The sequence below is a fragment of the Chlorocebus sabaeus genome, chromosome 13 (assembly GCF_047675955.1).
Source record: "Chlorocebus sabaeus isolate Y175 chromosome 13, mChlSab1.0.hap1, whole genome shotgun sequence".
Classification (NCBI taxonomy): Eukaryota; Metazoa; Chordata; class Mammalia; order Primates; family Cercopithecidae; genus Chlorocebus; species Chlorocebus sabaeus.
Genome location: NC_132916.1, coordinates 34,416,785 through 34,439,279, shown reverse-complemented (window position 1 = coordinate 34,439,279; position 22,495 = coordinate 34,416,785). Strand labels below are relative to the sequence as shown.

General features: G+C 39.1%; 1 protein-coding gene across 5 annotated transcripts in view; it reads left to right on the top strand.

Moving 5' to 3' along the window:
• Window positions 1-22,495, top strand: part of METTL24 (methyltransferase like 24) — a 124,668-nt gene that overhangs the window by 98,906 nt on the left and 3,267 nt on the right. For 3 of the 5 annotated variants that reach the window (XM_008007348.3, XM_038001017.2, XM_038001015.2), the window contains one exon: window positions 11,340-18,129. In XM_008007348.3, coding sequence (XP_008005539.1) covers window positions 11,340-11,654 — 315 coding nt within the window. In that variant the 3' untranslated portion in view covers window positions 11,655-18,129. Of the gene's footprint in view, window positions 1-11,339; window positions 18,130-22,495 lie in introns of those variants that run through there. The other 2 variants (XM_073022413.1, XM_073022412.1) reach the window with 2 other exon arrangements.

The following is a 22,495-nucleotide window of genomic DNA, read 5'->3' as shown; positions in this document are numbered from 1 at the left end:
CTTGAAGGGCAGTTGTGGTGCCCCTGTATACTATCAGAGGGGGAGATGACCAGCAGAAATTCCTGGTGTTCCACAAAAAAGAAGTGACATGAATAGAGAAACGGGCAGAAAGGTTTTAGTGGCATTTTGAGGAATAGCAAAGAATTACATTTGGCTAAGTGTCGTGTGCATAAAGAGTTGAAAATCAAGACCCTAACATAACATTTGTGCCCCATGGAACAATGGAATTGATAACTGCTGTTATTCGTAACTGCCAACCCTCGACCTCTCTTGTCTCCTCTCTTTCCATCAGTGAGGTCTGAAGCAAGGTGATCACAGAGGTGGAGGATGGGAGGCCGGGGGAGGGTGTTACGGAGGCAGAATAAGTTGGACTTGTTATCTGATAGGATATTGCACCTGCTGTGAGCCAGGACCTCTGACAGGAACTTGATACCTAAAGAGAAGTTAGATTCCTGCCCTGAAGGAACTTACAGCCCAGGTAAGGGAATCAAAAGATCAACACAAGAGTGACCATGCTACCTACTTCGCTAGAACTCTGCGTGGGGTTTGGAAATGGAGGACATCAAGGTGGCTCTGACAGGTCTAATGTGAGTTGTTGTGCTGGGGTTAACTGCAGCACTGGGACTCATATGTTGTATGACTGGAGAGGGAAAGTTGAGACTTGGAGGTTGATTAATTAGAGGTGATACTAAAGTCTGAGGTGAGGCTAGACTCAGTAGTAAAAATAATTTCCTGTATGTATTTTTTCAAAGCTGTATTCCTCAGTCGTGTGTGTGTGTGTTGTGTGTGTGTATGCACATGTGTGTACACACACATCCCGAGACTTCTTAATGTTATCTCACCTCCTCTCGTTTCTGGCTTCTAACACTTGACCCCACTCACTGCTGATTCTTTCATTATTTTTATCCCTAGTTTCTTCTCACTTATATTTTAGTATATGCTTAAAACACAAGCAAAAACTAAATACCAAATGCGTTTCTTCTGTGTCCCTCTAAATTAATGCTTGTTTTTTGCCTTGGGGCCGTGTTTTTTGTTTGTTTGTTTTTTCTTAAGTCACATTACTGGCTCCAGCATGCTCTGAGGTTGACCCAGTTCCACCATCTAAGGGCAAAGATTCTCCTACTGAACCCCAAGAACATGTCTTCCTGAAGATTTTATTTGGATGTTTACTTGGGTTATTTGTTTATACATCTACTCATTTAAGAATCATTTATAGATGTCTGAGTTTTATGTCCCATATCCTCCCAAAAATACTTTGGAACACTTGCAGATAAATTAACCAGGTGATGTAACTTTAAGGCATTGGGTTCTGATCTTAAGGTGAGAAATTTGTTTTCAGCTTCCCAGGGAAGTAGGGTACAAATGAAAACAGAAAAGCAGCTGCCGGGAGCTGTCCGTGGTTCTGCCGTTGACCTTCTGCCTGACTGCCCTCGGGCAGGTCCCTTGCTACCGCCTCAGTCCTGCCTACGTTTGTGCTGCTTGGTTCCTGCTTGGTTCTTTACTGTTGCATAGGAATCATCCTGCTGACTTCTGACATCTTGGCTGGTCACCAGCTTACCCATCATCTGTCCCTGACTTGGGTTTCTGGGGCTGCGTATTCTATCACCTCACCCAGCTCAGGAGATTCTTGCTCAGCAGCCTCAGGTTGGATTATTTCATCAAGCTCCGTATCTGGCCAGAAAAAAAGAGTCTTTGCTTGTAAATGTTTTCCTCATTTCCTTTTTAATTCATTTGAAGAGTGTTGTTCCCTGCAGAGGTCATTTTTGTAAGCTAATTACTACATAAAATTATTTTATTTTATTATCAGTTCAGAATTGGTCCTACATTAGCTTAGAGTGACCCTTCATATTTCTCGTAATCTGTAGGACAAACTTCATCTCTTTTTTTCCTAGTGATAGCAGAAATCTTGTACTATTATATTTCTGCCCATTAACAGTGATAATTGAAACTAATTTAGTGTGTTTAAAGTCTAAGACTCTCAAAGAGACTTTTAATCCTCTTGTTCACATTCACAATAGATTAATTTGTTCTATTTTTCTGCAACAACAAGACCCTCTTTCTAATGCATTTAGCTTCTAGTTTTGCAGGTACAGATATGTCTTCCTTTAAGTAAACTTGATATATAAAAGCCTAGATATATTTTATCATTAAATAACAACTTTCACCTTTAAACGAAAAAGCAAGAAGTTGTATTGATGTAATTATTTTAAAATTGTGATTGAATATTGGCCCAAAATGTAATGAATATGGAGAATGAATGTTGATTTGTTGGGGTGGTAGGGAATTGATGATAATCCAATTATTTATTTATTTATTTATATGTATTTATTTTATTTCTTTTTGAGATAGTCTTGCTCTGCTACCCAGGCTGGAGTGTGGTGGCATGATCTCGGCTCACTGCAGCCTCCGCCTTCTGGGTTCAAGTGATTTTCCTGCCTCAGCCTCCCAAGTAGCCGGGATTGCAGGTGCATGCCACCAGGCCTGGATAATTTTTGTGTTTTTAGTAGAGACAGGATTTTGTCATGTTGCCCAGGCTGGTCTCGAACTCCTGGCCTCAAATGATCCACCCACCTCAGCCTCCCAAAGTGCTGGGATTATAGGCATGAGCGATCATGCCTGGCTGATAATTCAATTTTAAAAAATACTCATAAATAACTAGATGATGTGGCTAAATAAATAACTGAACTCATTTACAACACTTCTTTTCAGAATTCTGTTTTACAAAATGAGAAATTTCATAAAAGGCATCAGTAAGTGCCTTAGAGTATATGATTGTGGCCCCAAAGCATGGAGGCAAGCAGCTGAATTTGCAGGTCAGTTAGAGCCTGAGCGTAAAGGCCCTCATTCTGGTTAGGGGATTGATAAACTTCATGGTTCATATTGACATTTTATTGGTGTTACTTGTGTAGCTTTGGCTCTTAGGGATTTTGATTAATATAATGCTCAGTTGTTTTTATAATCAATAGTAATTGCCAGTTTTAAACTCTAATATGCATTTTCCAGGTGGGAAAAAACCTATATCCTTTTAAATATTTAATATAAAACAATAAGTTGAAGTATTTTTTATTAAAATATTTTAAATGAAACATTATATAAAGACAGTTTAACATGTATTTAGTTAAAACAGATTTGTTCTCTCTTCCTTTAAATAGCATGCAGGTTTTTGTCTACTCGAGGGAATTGTTCAGACATGGAGGCGGAGGTGGGTTTAGGAATGCCCTCACGTGTCATGTGGCTTCAGGATGAGAAAAGCAGCTGGGTGCTGACTGGGCTGGTGGCAGCAGAGGAGGCTTTTATGGTTTGTCTGCACTGGGCTCCCAGCTTAGCACAACCTGCCTTGTCCTCAGTGCCTCAAGAGCCAGGGACAGGAAGGTGTTAGGACAATTAAACATTGTAAACCATAACCGTTTTTTGAACCTGCTATCCTGTTTTCAGGGATTTATGCTAAGAAAATAACAGAACACACACAAAAACTTCGTTGCCCAGTTTGTTGATCACATCAGTTTGTAACATCATCCATTTGGGAAAATATCTAAATGGCCACCAGAAAGAGGACTGATTAAATAAATTAGATCATTACAAAAGCTGTTAAGAATAAGTTATTGACAGAGGCTTTCATATTTTTTTAAGCAGGAGAGCTCTTTTCCCAAATGAAAATTTGTGAGGGATTCCAAATATGTCAAGGAGATCAAAGGGGAGCTGCTCTTGAATTGAGATCTGGAGCTTTACCCACTTGCCATCTTCCTCACCCCTCCTGGGGACCCGCAGTCACCTCCTTCAGATTCTGAAAGCTCTGAGGGCCTCTGTTTGAGAGAAAATTTTAGAGGAAAATTTATTGACATGGAAATATATTCATGGTCTATTATGTTAAAAAGCAGATTTCAAAACATAGGATAATTTCAATTTTGTAGAAAATATGTGTTCCAGTTATGCTCATACGTGTTAGAATTTGTCTTGTGTGTTTGTGTGTGTGTGTGTGTGTGTTTACAGCAAAGAAAAATGTTTGGGAGTTCAGAAGTAAACTGTTTTAAAATTCTGGATTATCGGTATTTTACTTCTTTTTTCTTTTTGCTTATCTATGATTTTAATTTTTAAATAATGACCATGTATGCTTTTATACGAAAATATTTTTTGGTTAAATGCATATTAATTTCTAGAATGCATAGCTTTGGAGTATATAGTACTTGACACAATACAAGTAACTTTCTTCTTTTTTAAGAAAGATTTTCATAAATAGCACTTAGTCTCTGTTCTAGTTATCTATTGCTTCATAATGAATTAGCCCCCAAGCTTAGCTTTTTAACCCAACAATTGATCCTTTGATGCTCTCTCATAGTTTATGTGGGGCAGAGTCTTGGGAAGGGCTTTGCTGGGTGCTTCTGGCTCAGGGTCTCTCATGCAGTTGAAGCCAGATGAAGGCTTGGAGCAGCTGGGGGTTGGCCAGGTATCTCTCTCTCTCTTCCTATTGACTCAGGACCTCTTTATGGGTCTCTCTGCAAAGTTTGGATTTTCTCATAGCAGTACAGCCTCAGGGCAGTCAGACATCTATCCTGATGGCCAAAGTTTTCAAGAATGAATATACCCTTGAGCAAGGTAGAAGCTGCATTACCCTTTACCACCTAGGCTTGAACACTTCTACCAGACTGTGTTAGTCAGTCAGTCATTCATAGCTCATCACAATTCTGGAGGATGGGCTACATAATTGGTGGGGCCCAGTGCAAAATAAAAATGAAGGGTCTTTTGTTCAAAACTAGTTAAGAACTTCAAGATAGTGACAGCAGAGTGTTAAATCAAGAACTAAACCTTTCTAGGCTTGGGGCCCTGTGTGACTACATAGGTTGATCCCATGTCTCAGTGGTGGGGGTGTCAAGGCCACATGTAGAAAAGCATGTTAGATGGGAGATAATGGTGTTACATCTTTGGAAAATAATATCTACTACATTCTCTGTGACTCATCTCCAATTAATTTGGTGGCTCACACTTTTACTATCTAAAACCACAGTTAGCCATTAACTGTAGGGGAGACGCTACAGGCTGCCATAATAGTAAAAAGGATGTATTCTAAAAACCCTTATGGAGATGGTGGTTGCCTCTAAATAGCAAAAATACCTGGTTTAGATTTGTTATGGGTTGAAGAAATTCATAGATTAAAACCCTAACTCCTGGTGCAGCTGTATTTAGAGATAGGGGCTTTAAGGAGGTGATTAAGGTTAAATGAGGTCATAAGGGTGGGACTCTAATCCAACAGGACTAGTGTCCTTGTAAGAAAAGGTGGAGACACCAGGAGTGTGTGCAGAAAGGCCACAGGAGGACACAGGGACAAGGCAGCCATCTGCAAGCCAAGTGGGGAGGACTCAGGAGAAACCAAACCTGCTGACACCTTGATCTTGGGTTTCCAGCCTCCAAAGCTGGATAAAATAAATTTCTGTTGTTTAAACCACCTGATCTGCCCTGGTTTAAATGTTTTTGTCTCCTCCAAAATTCATGTTGAAACTGAATCCCAATGCAGCAGTTTTTTGTTTTGTTTTGTTTTTTAAGGCGGAGTTTTGCTCGACTCCCAGGCTGGGGTATAGTGGCGCTCTCTCAGCTCACTGCAACCTCTGCCTCCCGGGTCCAAGCAATTCTTCTGGCTTAGCCTCCTGAGTAGCTGGGATTACAGGAGTGCCCCACCACACCCGGCTAATTTTTGTATTTTCAGTAGAGACGGGATTTCGCTATGTTGGCCAGGCTGGTCTCGAACTCCTGGCCTCAAATGATCTGCCTGCCTTGGCCTCCCAAAATGCTGGGATTACAGGCATGAGCCACTGCTCAGCTGTATGCAGCAGTATTAAGAGGTGTGGCCTTTAGGATGTGTTTGAGTCAGGAGGGCTCTAGCCACGTGAATGGGATTAGGTGCCCTTATAAAAGGGCTTGATGGAGGGAGTTTGCCTCTTTACTTCCCTTCCATCCTTTCTGCCATGTGAGGATACATAGGTGATGCCATCTCTGAAGAACAGGTTCTCACCAGACACCAAACCTACCAACCTTGAACTTGGACTTCCCAGCCTTCAGAACTGTATGATATAAAGTTTTGTTCTTTATAAATTACTTAGTCTAAGGTATTTTGTTAGAGTGGTGCAAACACACTAAGACACAGACCTAGCAGACTAATACAATATCTAACTAAGACTTACAAATATTTACTTTAGTTGTCCTATTTATTATTTTCTTTATTAGTCATCTTAATCCATTGAATATCCCAGGTTCTCTGTCAACTGTCAAGTAAAACCAAATCTAATAACAGATGCCATGTTTTATTAATATTCCATCTTTAAAAGCATTCTGATGAATAAAGGCTTTATTATTCATTTTTTCTGGAGTATTATTTGTGTCCAGTAAAGGTTCCTGTCCACTGTAATACTGTAGTTGATTTATGGATTTATATAAAGTAATATTGCTTTTAATTACTAGGGTCAATTGTTTAGCCATGAATAACTTCTCTTCCCCTTTCTGTGTATGCCACTCCTCCCTCAAGGGCTGGAATCTATTTCACCTCCCCTTCAATGCAGGCTGGGCTTGCAATTTGCCTTGACCAATGGAATGCAGTGGAAGTGATGTTTGTGACTCCCAGAGCTAGGCTTTACTTAAAAGGTGTTGCAGCTTCCATTTCTACCCTCTTGCAGGCCAGTAAACATGTCATAGAATCTGCGTGTTTTGCTTGAGAGCCCTCTTAAAGGGGAAAAGGCTCAGATTAGAAACTGTAGATGTGAGGATATTGAGTAGTCTGAATGAGTTCCCATACAGGGAATAGGAGAGGGCCAAAGACAAACTGCCCCTACTAGGCCTGATTGTGTGGCTGAGAAGGAACCAAGGAATGAAGTAGAGGGGTTTCATGATGGTGGTTTCAACTGACTTTGGAAACTTGTTGACCTGCCCTGGGTTTGGCACTTGGCGAGGTCAGAGCTGTCAGTGTTGGCTGATGTAAGGACTTATCCATTAGAATGATAACCATAATTGTGTTAGATGGTTGCTGGCCCTTGGATCTCTGGAGTAGGGCACTTTTCCTAACCATTGGCCCTGGGAATTGGCTCCTAAACACATTGCAGAAGCCCTATTGCAAAAGCTACCCTGAACACTGTGAAGGGTTGAATTTTATCTCCCCCAAATTAAAATGTCGAAATTCTAAACCTTAGTACCTCGGAATATGACCTTATTTGGAAATAGTGTCATTCCAGATGTAATTAGTTAAAATGAGGTCATACTGGAGGAGGGTGGTCCCTATTCCAATCCGACTGATGTCCTTATAGAAAGAGGAAATTTGGACAGACGGAGAGAATACCATGTGAAGATGAAGGCATAGATCAGGTGATGCAGGAGTGGAGGAATGCTGAAGATTGCTAGCAAGCCACGGGAAGCCAGGCAAGCGGCACAGGCACATTCTCTCTCATGGCTCTCAGAGGGACACTTGATCTTGGAATTCCAGTGAGACAATACACTTCTGTTATTTAAACCTCCCAATCCATGGTCTTTTGTTACGGCAGCCCTTGGAAATGGATACAAGCACCCATGCCTCTTCCTCTCCTTTCCTGGAATCTCTGCAGTTCTGGGTGGATGATCACAGGGATAAACTTGTGCCTATGATGAGGAAGCTGCCAGGTGCCATCAGGTTTAATCTAGTTAAAAACGAAAATTCTCATTTCTTCAAAAGGTTTGTGAAAGTCAATTGATTGGATATTGCAGGTACAAGGAAAAGGAGATAATTTTTGATAGGAGGACCCCTTTAATACACTGGAAATAATACCAAATACGTTGTTTCATCTACTTTCTTTGAGACCTTTCTACCCAAGAATGTCACTTATTCCAGAGTTTTCTGGGTGTTAACCTTAAGTTGTTTTTCTCCACAAACCTGATTTATCCTAACTGTATTAGTGTTGGCGCTTGATTATTCCCATCTAATCATTTGTATGATTTTTAGTGGCATAATTGTTGAAAGCTGATATTAGAATCTTCAAAGTGGCATATCCTATTCAGCAGTGTTTAGTGCTTTATAATAACAATAATATTGGATGCATTATGCAGTAATAATGGAAATCACATTTGCAAAGTCATTGCAGTAATGGGACGTTTTAAAATGCGAGAAATAGAAAAAGCACACTGGAAGAGCAGAGCATGTTTTATTCACAGCCTTTTGGCTGCCTGCACTCTCAGGTCAGAAGGCAGAGAAGAGCTATGTGCTCCCCAGGGGGCACCACCCTGGGCTGCATGATTTAGGCGGATTTTCAGTCACTGGAATCAAAAGAGGGTGGGAGTATTGTTGTGTTTGAAAATACTTTTTGCTCTTTAGAATAGATTAGCATTTTATAAATGAACATTGGATTTTCAAAGAAAGGCTCTGCTACAATTTAGCCTAATGATTTGTTTCCCTTTGATTTTCTCATAACTTCTGATTGATAGTTTGTTTTTAAGATGTTTGGAATAAATATACAAAATATATTCCTTATACATCACTAATAGAGTTTTTAGGTCAATTTAAAGCTGATAAATTTTACTCTGTCCCTTTAATACTTCAATGTATTCCTCACATTCAACATATGCAAACTCACAGAAAACCAGGGGGAACATGACTCTATAAGGAACCTAAGACATTCTTGGCTATGTGAATTGATAGAACAAATGCTCGTTTTAGGTTTTGGATATTTTCTGTACCAATTAGAAAATTTTATGAAGTTTTGATTAAATATTTCCTTTGGCAGCTTAATTCCCCTTATTCCATGATTATTCTGTTTAAAATTTGCCAAGATTAAACAAAGCCATGGACATGCCAGGGCAGCAGAGTTGGAAAAAATGAGTGAAATAATTTCTTTATTAATAGTGTTTTATTTTTATTTATTTATTTTTTTTGTAGAGATGAGGTCTCACTATGTTGTCCAGGGTTGTCTTGAACTCCTGGGCTCAAGTGATCCACCTGCTGGGATTACAGGCATCAGCCACTGCATCCAGCTAAATTTCACTGTGTCTGATTCACAATAATTATTTTAGCCTGTTGTGTATTCACATGCAACCTGTCTTTGCTCAGTTCCTCTCATGAAGAAAGGTTTTGTTTTGTTTTAACTTTTTCTCTTTGAGTTTGGAACTATTGAACGGACAAGCTGGTTTACAGACACCCAGTCTTTCCTAAGGCACTCAGTATTCTTGGGGTATTACCATCACTTTTTCCTTGGTGGACCGGGAGGTACAATCCAAGGCAAGAATGTGAAACCGTGTCGCACAGAGTCTCAGGCATCAGGACAAAACCCATTTTCTTGTAGCTGTTATATGTAAATTCTGTGTACCTTCTCTTCCATTCAACCCTGAAATCACCCAAGGAATGTGTGTTAGGCTGCTGTTGTGTTGCTATAAAGAAATATCTGAAGCTGGGTAATTTATAAAGCAAAGAGGCTTACTTGGCTTATGGTTCTGCAGGCTGTACAGGAAGCATGGTGCCGGTACCAGCTCCTGGTGAGGCCTCAGGGAGCTTACAATCATGGTGGGAGGTGAGGAGGCTCCAGCCTGTCAGATGGCAAGAGAGGGAACAAGAGAGAGGGGGGCAGAGGTGCCACACTCTTTCTAAACAGCCAGATCTTACGTGAACTCAGAGCTAGAACTCACTCACTATCTCGAGGACAGCACCAAACCATTCTTGAGGGATCCACCCCTATGACCCAAACACCTCCCACCACACCCCACTTCTACCATTGGGAATCATATTTCAAGATGATATTTGGACAGGACAAACATCCAAACTATGTCAGAATGTTTCTGTGGCACAAGGAGCCTCACATTTGAGCCTCATATGAGAAACTTATCAAACAGACATGCAATGAGAAGGGAAATAATGGGTAGCATACATCTTGGTGTTTATCTGTTTTTCTAAACAAGCAAAGTTATTTTCACTTTCATGGGGCAGGATATTCATGACGTCAGTCAGCAGCTTCCTGAAGGGCTGCTTAAGGTTCTGCTGTCCCCTCGTGGGGCTACAGCCTTTGCAATGATCTCCTCCAGCCTCATTATTCCAGTTTATGTCTGAATGCTGTCAGCTTTCCTCCATGTGGTAAAATTATCCCCCTTGAAAAGTGCTCTGCAAATGTAAACTGGCAATATTGATAATAATACTTTATTCACTGACCTATATTCGCTCTCTAGATAGCACCTTATTTTCCAGACTCCAAACCTCTTTGGGACTCTGAGTTACCCGTTTTTCCTCTTGGGTGTATTGGAAGAGGCAATGTTACGTAGGGGTTAAGAACACAGGCTCTGTAGACAGACTCTGTTCAGAGTTCACCACTGCCTCTCTAGCCATGTGACTGGGGATGGGTTCCTCATTGAGTCTGGTTTCCTAAACTTTAGGGATACTCACAGAATCACCCTTACAGTGTTGTTGAGACGATTAAATGGATATTGCAAGGGGAAACCCTTAGCATGGTGTCAGGTACATATAATTACTTGGTAAAGATGAACTTTCACTGTGTTTAGGGTTCTGGTGTTCTAACGGATTTTTTGCATGGGCAGTGAAGAGGAGCGGATTCTCATGACTTGATTAATTGCAAAATATTGATCTTCCAATCCTCTTCTTCCTTTATTCTGTCTCACTTGAATGTGAACTTGTGTTCATTAAATAAGCAGAGGATGGTGTTGCTGCTTTTAGAATGCTATACTGGTATGTACATTGTAAAGAAATCATAGAATAATAATTTTTTTATAGTCCAATATTCAGATACTCAATAACTTTTTCCTTGGTGTCCAGTGTTGATGAAGTTGGAGTTGGGGGAATGAGGCTTGCAAGATAGTCCCTGCAGGCAGTGGCCCTCTGTCACTTCCTTTCTGTAGACACCTTCTGTCAGGACTTGGCTGAGTTTCCTGGGTGGCAGATAGTTTGTGGGGTGCACAGAGGTCTGTGATACACTCACTCTACCTTCTCCTTCTCAGATATCCATTCCCACTCGGCAAAAAGCAAGACAGTCTGTTGTGATTTTTGCCGGGCATTTCATCATTTGTGTATTAACGTGTTAACATAACAGGCTCACGCCTGTAGTCCCAGCTACTCAGGAGGTGGAGGCAGGAGGATTGCTTGAACCCAGGAGTTTTATACCAGCCTAGGCAACATATTGAGACCCCCATCTCTTAAAAACAAGAACAAAAAACCAAAACATTTAGTATGGAATGGGGTTAGAAATTCATGTCATAAATGGCCACTTGAAAACCACCCTCAGCTCTAAAATTTTAAAAATTCTGCTTCCTTCAGAGATAGTTATAATGTGAAACTCCTGATATCAAGATGGTTTTACTAAATCTGCTGATCTCATTTCATTGCTTTGTTACAGATTGACGTTCTCAAGGCAGATCTGGAAAGTGCAGAATGGAAAGTTTTGGAAAATCTTATTCTGGAAGATGTTCTTGAGCGGATTGGACAGCTCATCTTTGAGATCCATCTCCACTGGCCTGGGTTTGAGGTCAGTGGCAGTGACAGCAGCGTCGTGAGGTTCTGGTACAGCCTTCTCAAAGAGTTAGAACAAAAGGATTTCAGACTTTTTCACAGTTATAAAGATTTATCTAAACCTCAGCTATTCTTGAAGAAAGACATTTTCAATGCAAGTAGCTGTTACACTCTGAGTTGGGTGAATACAAGATGGAAATAGGATGCAGGATGTCATCAAGAGCACAAGAAAATATTTGAAGAATGGAGCATGTCCGCGATTCTAATCATGAGTTTACTCATCCAGTCTCCCGCTAGCCTGTGCCCTGCTTGAGGCAGGGAGTGTGTTATTGCCTTTGCAGTGCATGCAGCCTGGTGCTTGGCATGTGATAGGGGCACAGTTAATACTTGTTAAAGGGATGAACACAGTCACCCCTATTTGCCCAGACTCTTCCTTCGCCGTAACCTGGAAGATTATCCCCCATTCATCTCAGTTTTCCCTAAAATTCTCTGTGTATCTGTAATCTATGAATTCACCAACATTGAAATGAAATTATATACATTTCCTTTTTTACTAGGTTGGTGAGATTTTTAAGTTCTTCGCCTAATGTTTAAAATAGGGTTTTAAATTTGAATTTGACTCTGCTTTTTCAAGATTTTTCTTATTTACCTTGTCAGTGATATTCTTTACAACATTGTTGATTTCAGTCATTCCTTCTCAGCCTTTGCTGAGGCCATGCTGTGGCTTTATAAGCAGCAATACTTCTGATTTCTGGGAACTCGGATGCACCAAATTCTGTCACTGAGTTAAAGAGACTAGACTATCAAGAGTTTCAACTCGAAGGTGTAAGTTCCAGTTCGAGACCAAGTCTGAAGGCAGGAGACCCATGTCCCAGCTTGAAGACAGCCAGACAGAATGAATTCTTCCTTACTCTGCCTTAGGTTCTATTTAGGCCTTCAAGTGGTTGAATGAGGTCCACTCACACTGAGGTGAAGAATCTGCTTTATTCAGTCTACTGATTTAAATATTAATCTCATCTAGAAATATCCTCATAGATATACCTAGAATAATGTTTAACTAAAGATCTGGACACCCTTTAGTCCAGTTAAGATGACACATAAAATTAACCATTGTAGGTAGGTAGGTAGATGGATAGATAGATAGATAGATAGATAGATAGATAGATAGATAGGTTTTCCTACTGGCATGTTTCACCATTTTCTTGACTCACATATTCTTGTTTCCACCTGGCTCCTTCAGTCTGTGCTCTCCTCGCTGAAGTAAGTCCTTTAATGCTTACTTCATTATGAGTCCATGAGTGATATGGTTTGGCTATGTCCCCAACCAAATCTCATCTTGAATTGTAGTTCCCATAATCCCCACATTATGTGGGAAGGACCTGGTGAGAGGTAATTGAATCATGGGAGTGGTTTCCCCCATGCTATTCTCGTGATACTAAGTTCTCATGAGATCTGATGGTTTTATAAGGGGCATCCCCTTTCACTTGGCTCTCATTCTTCTCCTTCCTGCTGCCGTGTGAAGAAGGATGTGTTTGCTTCCCCTTCCACCATGACTGTTTCCTGAGGCCTCCCCAGCCATGCTAAACTGTGAGTCAATTCAATTTCTTTCCTTTATAAATTACTCAGTCTCAGGTATATCTTCATAGCAGTGTGAGAATGGACTAATACAGTGGGTATTACACTTTTTAGATTTTACATATTTGAAAAAGCACTTGCTTTTCATACCTGAATAAAGTTTATTTGTGCACAGGCAAAAAAAAAAGAGCTTCAACTCAAGATGTTTTTTATACTCAACCTTAATTCCCCTTCACTTCCTATTAAACTAAGCACAGAGCAGGATCTGGGTATCTTTGCTCTTGCCTCTTCTGCCTTCAAACATGATTTTTCCACCCACAGACTTGCCTATGCTGTCAAATCTTTTTTTAAAAATACGTTATGTCTAATAATGTTAAGTGCATTTTTCTTTACTCCCAGTTGGCATCACTTACACAACTGTGGCCTGAGGACCATCGTCTCATTTTCCTAGGATAGTTAGACAGTTTTTCAATAGCACCAATCCTTTCTACATTAAAAATTAAATGGAAAGTTTAGGTTATCAGTGGTTCAAATGCTCTCTCTCATTACTATTTACAGGATTAATTTTCCAAAATCCTATTTCAAATAAATAGCATAAAAAACAAATTATTACTTTATTGTCAATTAAATATATTTTTTGGCATTTTTATATCCTGAGTATAAAACTGTATGTACATTGTTCAAGAATTGGAGGGAGGGAGTAGAATACTGATTATTACTAGACTTTACCCCTTTTCCCAATTTTGTACTTCCTTCTACCCTCAGACATTCCCCAGGCTGGCTCTTTGTTTCTTGAAGTGGTTTGAAAATGCCATTCCTCAAGTGAGAAATCAAACCATATTAGACTAGGATGACCTCACTAGCCTGAGTTGAAAGAGAACAGGACTTTCTGAGTTAGTTGTGATAATTAAAAAATACATATACACATGAGCTTTTTATTTTAAAACTCATAGTCCACTAATAAAAATTGTTGAGCTGAGAGGACCAGCTTGAGTAAGCGTGATCTGAAAAGGCAGTTGAGTCGTTTCAATGCACAGAGGTATTTCAGATGTGCGGAATGGTCCACGCACACTCTAAATTGGTTTATACTGTTAGTTTATATGGTGTCATCTCCAAAGCAAAGCTTTAGGCCAGTTCTGTTTGGATTATATAACAGATTTATTTTCATAAAATTTTTATATACTGAAATATATAAACATTTTTATACATTAAAATGTGGAAAGTGTATTCATCTTAAATGTCCAGTCTGATCAACTTTTAGATATGTAACACACCCATATTAAGATTTTTAATTCGTAAAATTGGAGATTTAGGGCATTACTGAAAGCCCGTTTGTCTATGGCAAGTTAACTACTTCAGGTTGGTGGTGTCCAGCATTGACTTCATCATACTATATGTATCTGAAGCAAGAATGAATGTACTGCTAAAAAAGAATAAATCATGAACATACCCAGCCACATTCACTGACCAGGTAGCCTGTTTAATAGTTATTCATATTTATTTTATGCTTATTTCTAAAATGGTCCTTCATTCCCTTCATGGCTAGTTTGAAATTTGTGATGAGTACTCTGATGGTTGTTAAGGTGTCCTTGCCTCTAGAGTTTATTATGTTTATCATGCAGGCCAGGGTTTCTTAACCTCAGCACTATTGTCATTTGGGCTGGATAATTCTTTACTGGGGAAGGGCTGTTCTGTGCATTGTAGGATATGTCCCCAAGGGGGCAAGATCACCCACTGTGGAGAACTACCAGTGCAGGCCATGAGAAGGAGACCAGGCTACTGTAGCACTGTTTGCTTGTGAACACGCAAACACAAGATCCTCTTATGAGGAACAGGCAAAACCATAATCATCACCACCACAACCACCACAAGAGCAACACAAACAGCACATAACAAACAAACAAACAAAATCAAATTACTCTTTCCTGAGAGCTTACTGTCCGCCAGACCATGTGCATAGCTTATTCCTGATTCTCCCAACAAGGAAGTTTATTTTTTCCCAATATTATGGGTAAATAAATTCTGAGAGAGGCCGGGCGCAGTGGTTCACGCCTGTAATCCCAGCACTTTGGGAGGCCGAGGCGGGCGGATCACGAGGTCAGGAGATCGAGACCATCCTGGCTAACACGTTGAAACCCCGTCTCTACTAAAAATACAAAAAATTAGTGGGCGTGGTGGCGTGTGCCTGTTGTCCCAGCTACTCAGGAGGCTGAGGCAGGAGAATTGCTTAAACCTGGGAGGTAGAGGTTGTAGTGAGTCAAGATCATGCCACTGCACTCCAGCCTGGGGGACACAGAGAGACTCCATGTTAAAAAAAAAGAAGAAGAAGAAGAAGAAGAAAGAAACCCTGAGAGGTTAAATGGCTTACTCAGATTACTCAGGTTGTAGATGGAGGAACAGTCATTTACATTTGGGTCTGTCAGATCCCCAAAAGCCCATGTTTGGTCCCATCCACAATGCAGTTTCCAAAGCCTGTACCAAACATAAGATGCTGTGTCCAAAGGACACATTTTTGCCTCCCTATTAGTAAAAGCGGAGTGAGGGGAAACTACAAATAAAAAAGGCCTGCAAGTTTGAGTCAGAATTATTTTGTAGCATGCAGGGTTGCTGAACTTAAATCATCTACTTGATTAAAGTGGGCCTGCCAAATGGAAGCTTACTGAAGAAATATGGAGACCCAACAACTTCTCTGTCAATATATTTAGGTTGCCAGAAAAGCTCTTGCAGGCCTGGAAATGACTCTTCTTCTGGCTTGTCCCAGTACTTGTCACTTTCCTCCTGGGTTTTAGAAATGGCAGTCACTTGGAGTTGCTTAAGCAAAGTAATTCTCCTTTGCTTAAAACTAGTCTTTGACTTGCAGATAAATGAGCTAAGATGTGAATATCTGTGACATGCATCTCCTAAATTTTTACTAGAGCAGTGTTCATAAAGGATTCTGAAAATACCCATTTGATAATGCTCTTATCAAACAAGTAACAATGCTCTTTTGTAGGTGTAAGCCATATGAGGATGAAAGAAATTCACAATTTGCCTTTTAGCATAAACTGTGTCATAATTTGTTAAAGAAAAACAATTTTCCCCTTCTTTTCTTACAGTGCTTATATTTGATGCAGTTAAAATAGAAAAGGTTATCATATAAATATTTGTAACTATTTGACATGTTCAAATGAAGAACAAGGGAGAAGTGAACAAATTTCTACTAGAATTAACCGAAAGTCCGAATTTACCTCAGGATAGGGCATAAACAAACTCATGGGTTAACAGTGTTTAGTACAAATCAGTTATTCATGTAAGCATTTCTGCTTTAGTTATAAGATCTTTTAGTAAGTATAAGAATTGCATTTTTTAGCATTAAATGTTTAGATTTTGTGAAGCTTGGATTAGTCCCTGGAAGCCAGGCTTATCATATTTTGCAAGTGTAAAAATGATGACCTCATTTAAATAGATCATTATACTTAACAATACAACAGTACCTCCAAGCTCAATTAGTGTAATGTTCTTTTCTGATGGAGATAAATTTATGTTTGATTCTTAAGCAGTAACATACTTCTTTTTGTACTAGCCAATTGCTGATACTTTGTGGATTCAATAATACATTTAACCTTATGCTAAAATGTCTTACTTTTTCCTACATTGAAAGAGGTGCCTGAACTTATCAGATAAAATCATAACCCAAAGATTCAATATATTCTTAGAACTGCTTACATTTAGAGATTGTTCTTTAAATGACTTGATTATTTCTTAAGAAATATAAATCAAGCATTCTTAATGTTGTCACGCTTTATAACTATGTGGAGGCTGGGTGCAGTGCCATGTGCCTGTACTTCCAGCTAAGTAGGAGGATCACTGGAGTCCAGGAGTTTGAGACCAACGTGGGCACCATAGTGAGACTCTATCTCAAAACAAACAAAAAAAACCAAACAAACAAAAAAGAGAACTATGTGGAAAAAATGGTTCCCAACACATTAAAATTTAATGCTTTCTTAAAACCAGTAACTTCTTATTTTTCTCAGATAGACTATTTTAACTTTTTGTTAATGATTAGTTTTGTACAATGTGGCTATCTTAAATAATAAGGGATTTAAATTTCGGGGATCGAATTTGACTAAACTATTCAAGACGAGGGAATTTTAATAGAGAAACCAAGTGTGCCCAGGACTGATATCTAATCAGTGTGTACCAGTAGAGAAGAGCTATGTGCAACCTGGTGATGATAGTTAATAGCAATGTATCGTATACTGGAAAATTGCTCAGAGAGTAGATTTAAAATATTCTCACCACAAAAAATAAGTATTTGAGGTATTGGATGTGTTAGTTGATTTAGTATTCCACAATGTATACATATAACAAAATATCATGTTGTGTGCCACAAATATATACAGTTTATTTGTCCACTAAAACAAAAGTATGCCCCTTGGAATACATTGGACATATTTATACTTTTTAAAAAGTACCAGTAGAGATACAGTGGTTCCCCAATGGTCCCTCTCCACTGGAGACCCTCTCTCAGGATGCCTGGGCCTCTCCCCATGACTGGGCAATTAAAGGCTAACGCACAGCACAAAAGGCAGCTTCCAGGATCCCCACCCAGTGCTGTGGCTTGCTTCTGTTCTAATTGGCCTATCTTCTGCCTTACTTGTCATTGGATATTTTGAATATCACTCCTGGGTGAATCTATATAATAAACAAAGGTCCAAGTGTGTTCTATAACATAATGAGAAACTGCAACTATGTGTCAATAAAAATTATCTGTATAAGAAAATATTATTTCTCAAGGTTTGATGTCAGATCAAACATCATTTTCTCAGGGACCCCTCTTATTTAAAACTCCCAGCTACGTGTCCCCACAATGTCCTCTATTCTTCCTCTCTTAACACTGTCTATACTTTCTCTGGTTGTATAATGTCCGGTTTTCCCAGCAGACTGTACACTCCATGAGGGTAAGGGCCATGTCTACAGCCCCAGTGGCTAGGTAAAAAGGGCTCAATACATTTTTGTTGAATATAAATTTAAAAAGCTATTTCCATATAATTTTTCTAAAAAATTATTTCATCATTTGTTATTGAAGTTTTTTCTGGCATTAAAAATACCTTTGGAATTTAGATGGACCACTGTCTCTCATTTTGTTATTTAAATTTGGAGACAATTTGTTCTTTTCTCGACATGGCTGTTCATTGCACTGCATTCCTGATTAACGGACGCCAACCTGGAAATCTTCTTGGCCTTGGGGAACTGAGAACCATATAATAATTGAATTGAATGAATACAATAATAATTTGAAGGCTCAATTATTATTAGAAGATATCTGAGTCCTAGGATATTAAACCTCAATCTTTCTCATTGTCCTTGCTTGGAAGCAACTCCCAGCAGTCTTTTTGAGAGTCAGTATATGGACCCACAATTCATAATAGTACGGAAATATTTTTCAGTTAATGAGAGAAGGCAGGTAGGATGATGCGAGACTATTTCTACCAAAGATAGGGGTATTTTTACAAAAATGATTCAAGCCATAGTTTTTAGAGGACATGGAGTATAAAGTGCATAATAAAGACAATAGTTGAAAGAGTAAAATCAAGGTGAGAAAAGATATTGTAGAGCCTGAAATACAAGCCAGAGATTTCCTTGTGGGCAAAGAGAAAGTGATGGGGGCACAACTCTAACGGAAGGAGCCGTGAGAATGTCTTCAGTTACAGGTTTTGTTTTACTAAAGGATGAAATAAACGCTACGTAAATAGCTGTTTCTTTTAAATTACCTAGCTCAGAGACAGCAAGCCTAGAAGCCACAAAGGTTAGAACATGAATCCAACAGTTTTAAAAATATACAATTAAGTGGCATTATAGGCAGGACAGTAGGATGAAATAAGAGACTCCTGATACTGCCGCTGACTAGCTGTGCTGTATCAAGCAAGTCTTCACCTTTCTTGAACTATTTTCTTAGGTTAGAATATTTAATTTCTAAAGTTTCTTCTAGCTTGAAAATTTCATTATTTTGACAACTGTGATTACATGAGGCTTAGACCATGGTAAGATAATTTCTTAATTTGTATGCTGCTATGGTCTGAATATTTTGTGACCCTCCAAAACTCATATGTTGAAATATTCCTAATGTGTTGGTATTATGAGGTGGGGCCTTTAGAAAGTAACTAGGTGATGAGGGCAGAACCCTTGTCAATGGGATTAGTGCATTTATGAAAGGCCTGAGGAAAGTTTTTCCCCCCTTTTACAATGTGAGGACACAGTGAAAAGGCACCATCTTTGAAGAAGAGAGCTAGCCCTCATCAGACATCGAATCTGCTGGCACCTTGATCTTGGACTTCTCAGCCACCAGAACTGTGAACAATACATTTCTGTTGTTTATAAATTACCTAGTCTAAGGTATCTTGTTATAGCAGCCTGAATGGATTAAGACAAGTGCTGTAAAGGGAAGTCTTCTGATAAATTCAGAAGAAGCCAAATGATATGCTTATGCAGAAAAAGCCCAGATGAAAGGTGAATCCATTATGATGGTTCTCTGGTCATCGAGATGAAGTAGCCTTAGGAAAGTACCTTTTTGTATCACACACTGAAACTCACATGGTTCTAAAAATCAGAATGTAGTATATTTTTTAGACTGCACTAGATTACATCCCTGTTTTTAGACATTTCCAATAACATGGCGACATCTAAAGATACAAAATACAATTATACATAGATTCCCAGAGATCCTTCCATATATATACATGTATGTGTATATATGTGTTTGTATACATGCGAGTACATATGTGTGTATATCATATATAAGTATGTGTATGTGTGTGTGTGTGTATGACTGAATGTCTAAGAAGAAAACATTTTACAGATACAAAAGCCCAGAGGGAGGGAGCCTAGAGCCACACAGGTAGACAGGAACCTACATTGTAGTAGCCCTTGGAGTTTAGTGTAACCAGTAATGGATAGAGGCTAGAGCACCAGATAAGACCTGGTACTGGGGAGAAAGGACTGGGGCTAAGGACACCTACAGCAAAGAGGACCCTTAGAGGACTACAACCTCAGTGAAAAATGGACTTAAAAATTCTACATCCACCAGCACAAGGACGCTTATCTCTGCTTATAGCTCTGAGTACAAAGAAAAGTATTCATGAGAAAGTGAAACCTCAGGCCTGTGCAAGGAGTTGAATAGTTGAATTTATCCTAATCACATGATGAGGAAAACCATAAGCTGAGAAATTAAGATAAAAAACTGGTTCTACCCAAAACTATAAAAACCCTATAAGAAAACCTAGGAAATACCATTCAGGACATAGGTGCGGGCAAAGATTTCATGACGAAGATGCCAAAAGCAATTGCAATGAAAGCAAAAATTGACAGATGGGATCCAATTAAACCAAAGGGCTCTGCACAGCAAAAGAAACTATCGTCAGATTGAATAGACAACCTACAGAAAGGGAGAAATTTTTGCAATCTATGCATCTGAAAAAGGTCTAACATCCAGCATCTATAAGGAACTTAAACGAATTTACAAGAAAAAAACATTAAAAAGTGGGCAAAGGACATGAACAGATATTTCTCAAAAGAAGACATACATGTGGCCAACAAACATGAAAAAAAGCTCAACATCACTGATCATTAGAGAAATGCAAATCAAGACCACAATGAGATACTATCTCACGCCAGTCACAGTGGTTATTATTAATAAGTCAAAAAACAACAGATGCTGGCAAGGCTGTGGAGAAAAAGCAACAGTTTTACACTGTTGGTGAGAGTGTAAATTAGTTCAATCACTGTGGAAGACAAGTGTGGCAATTCCTCAAAGACCTAGAGGCAGAAATACCATTCAACCTAGCAATCCCCTTACTGGGTATATACCCAAATATATATAAATAATTCTATTGTAAAGACACATGCACAGGTATGTTCACTGCAGCACTATTCACAATAGCAAAGACATGGAATCAAGCTAAATGCCCATCAATGAGAGACTGGATAAAGACAGTGTGGTATATATACACCATGAAATACTATGCAGCCATAAAAAGGAATGAGATCATGTCCTTTGCAGGGACATGGATGGAGTTGGAGGCCATTATCCTTAGCAAACTAACACAGGAACAGAAAACCAAACGCTGTATGTTCTCGCTTCTAAGTGGGAGCTAAATGACGAGAATATAAGGACACATGGGGAACAACACACACTGGGGCCTGTTGGGAGAGTGGGGGATGTGAGGAGGGAGAGGATCAGGAAGAATAATGGATGCTGGGCTTAATACCTGGGTAACAGTATGATCTTTGCAGCAAACCACCATGGCACACGTTTACCCATGTAACAAACCTGAACATCCGACACATGTACCCTTGAACTTAAAATAAAAGTTGGAAATTAAAACAAACAAACAGGTTCTAGGGGTGATACCTCAGGGGTATACGGCAGAAGCAGATGCAAAACCACTCTGAAAGGACTTTTCACCAATCCAGGCTACAAAGGATTTCCTTAGAAAAACAAGACCCATAATAAAATATTAGAACTGACAAGGAAAGAAACAGTCCCCTATGAGGTAGAGTTAGCAGACACAATAAACCATGTGATTTTCAGCCCAAGAACTTGAGATAACAGAATAACAATCTTAAAGAAAGTATAATATACATGATTTATCATGATTAAAGGCATAAAGGACTATATAGGAGCCATAAAAAAATACGACACTGTGAAAAAGAACAGGTAAATATAAAAAAGTACAAATATACCTTCCAGAAAAAAACAGCCATGGAAACAAGTTTAATGGAACAACGGCACACTGGACACAGCTGAAGAGACTTTAAAATGAACTGGAAGACAGACCTGAGGAAATTACCCAAAATGTAGCAGAGAAAAATACGAGCATTTGTATTTTTTATATAAGATATTTTATGATCAGATTGAACCTTACAATGTTTTTCAGAAGATGAGGCAGCACACTGAGTATCTGAGCCACTCTTATGTAAAAAGTGGTACTGGAACTGTACTGTGCAATATGGTAGCCTCTAGACGCATGTTGCTACTGAGCACTTAAAACTGTGGTTAACTGAGAAACTGAATTTTAAATTACATTTACTTTTAATTCATTTACATTAAAAATATTATACAGTCACATGCCACATAACCTTTCGCTCGGTGACAGACCACCATGTGATGGTGGTCCCTTGAGATTATAACGGAACTATACAATGGAGTAGGCTATACCACCTAGGTTTGGTACATACATAACTCTATGATGTTCGGACAACGACATCGCCTAATGACACATTTCTTAGAACCTATTCCCATTGTTAAGCAACATGTGACTGCACTTGGTTTAGTTATTGGAAAACTTTGAAGTATGTTTGAAACAATTTGGGCATGTAAATCTACTTTGTATGAAAGATAAAATACTTTGATGAATATGTAGTATCTGAATTGAGATGTGCTGTAAGTGTAAAATATATACCAGATTTCAGACTCCATATAAAAAAAGT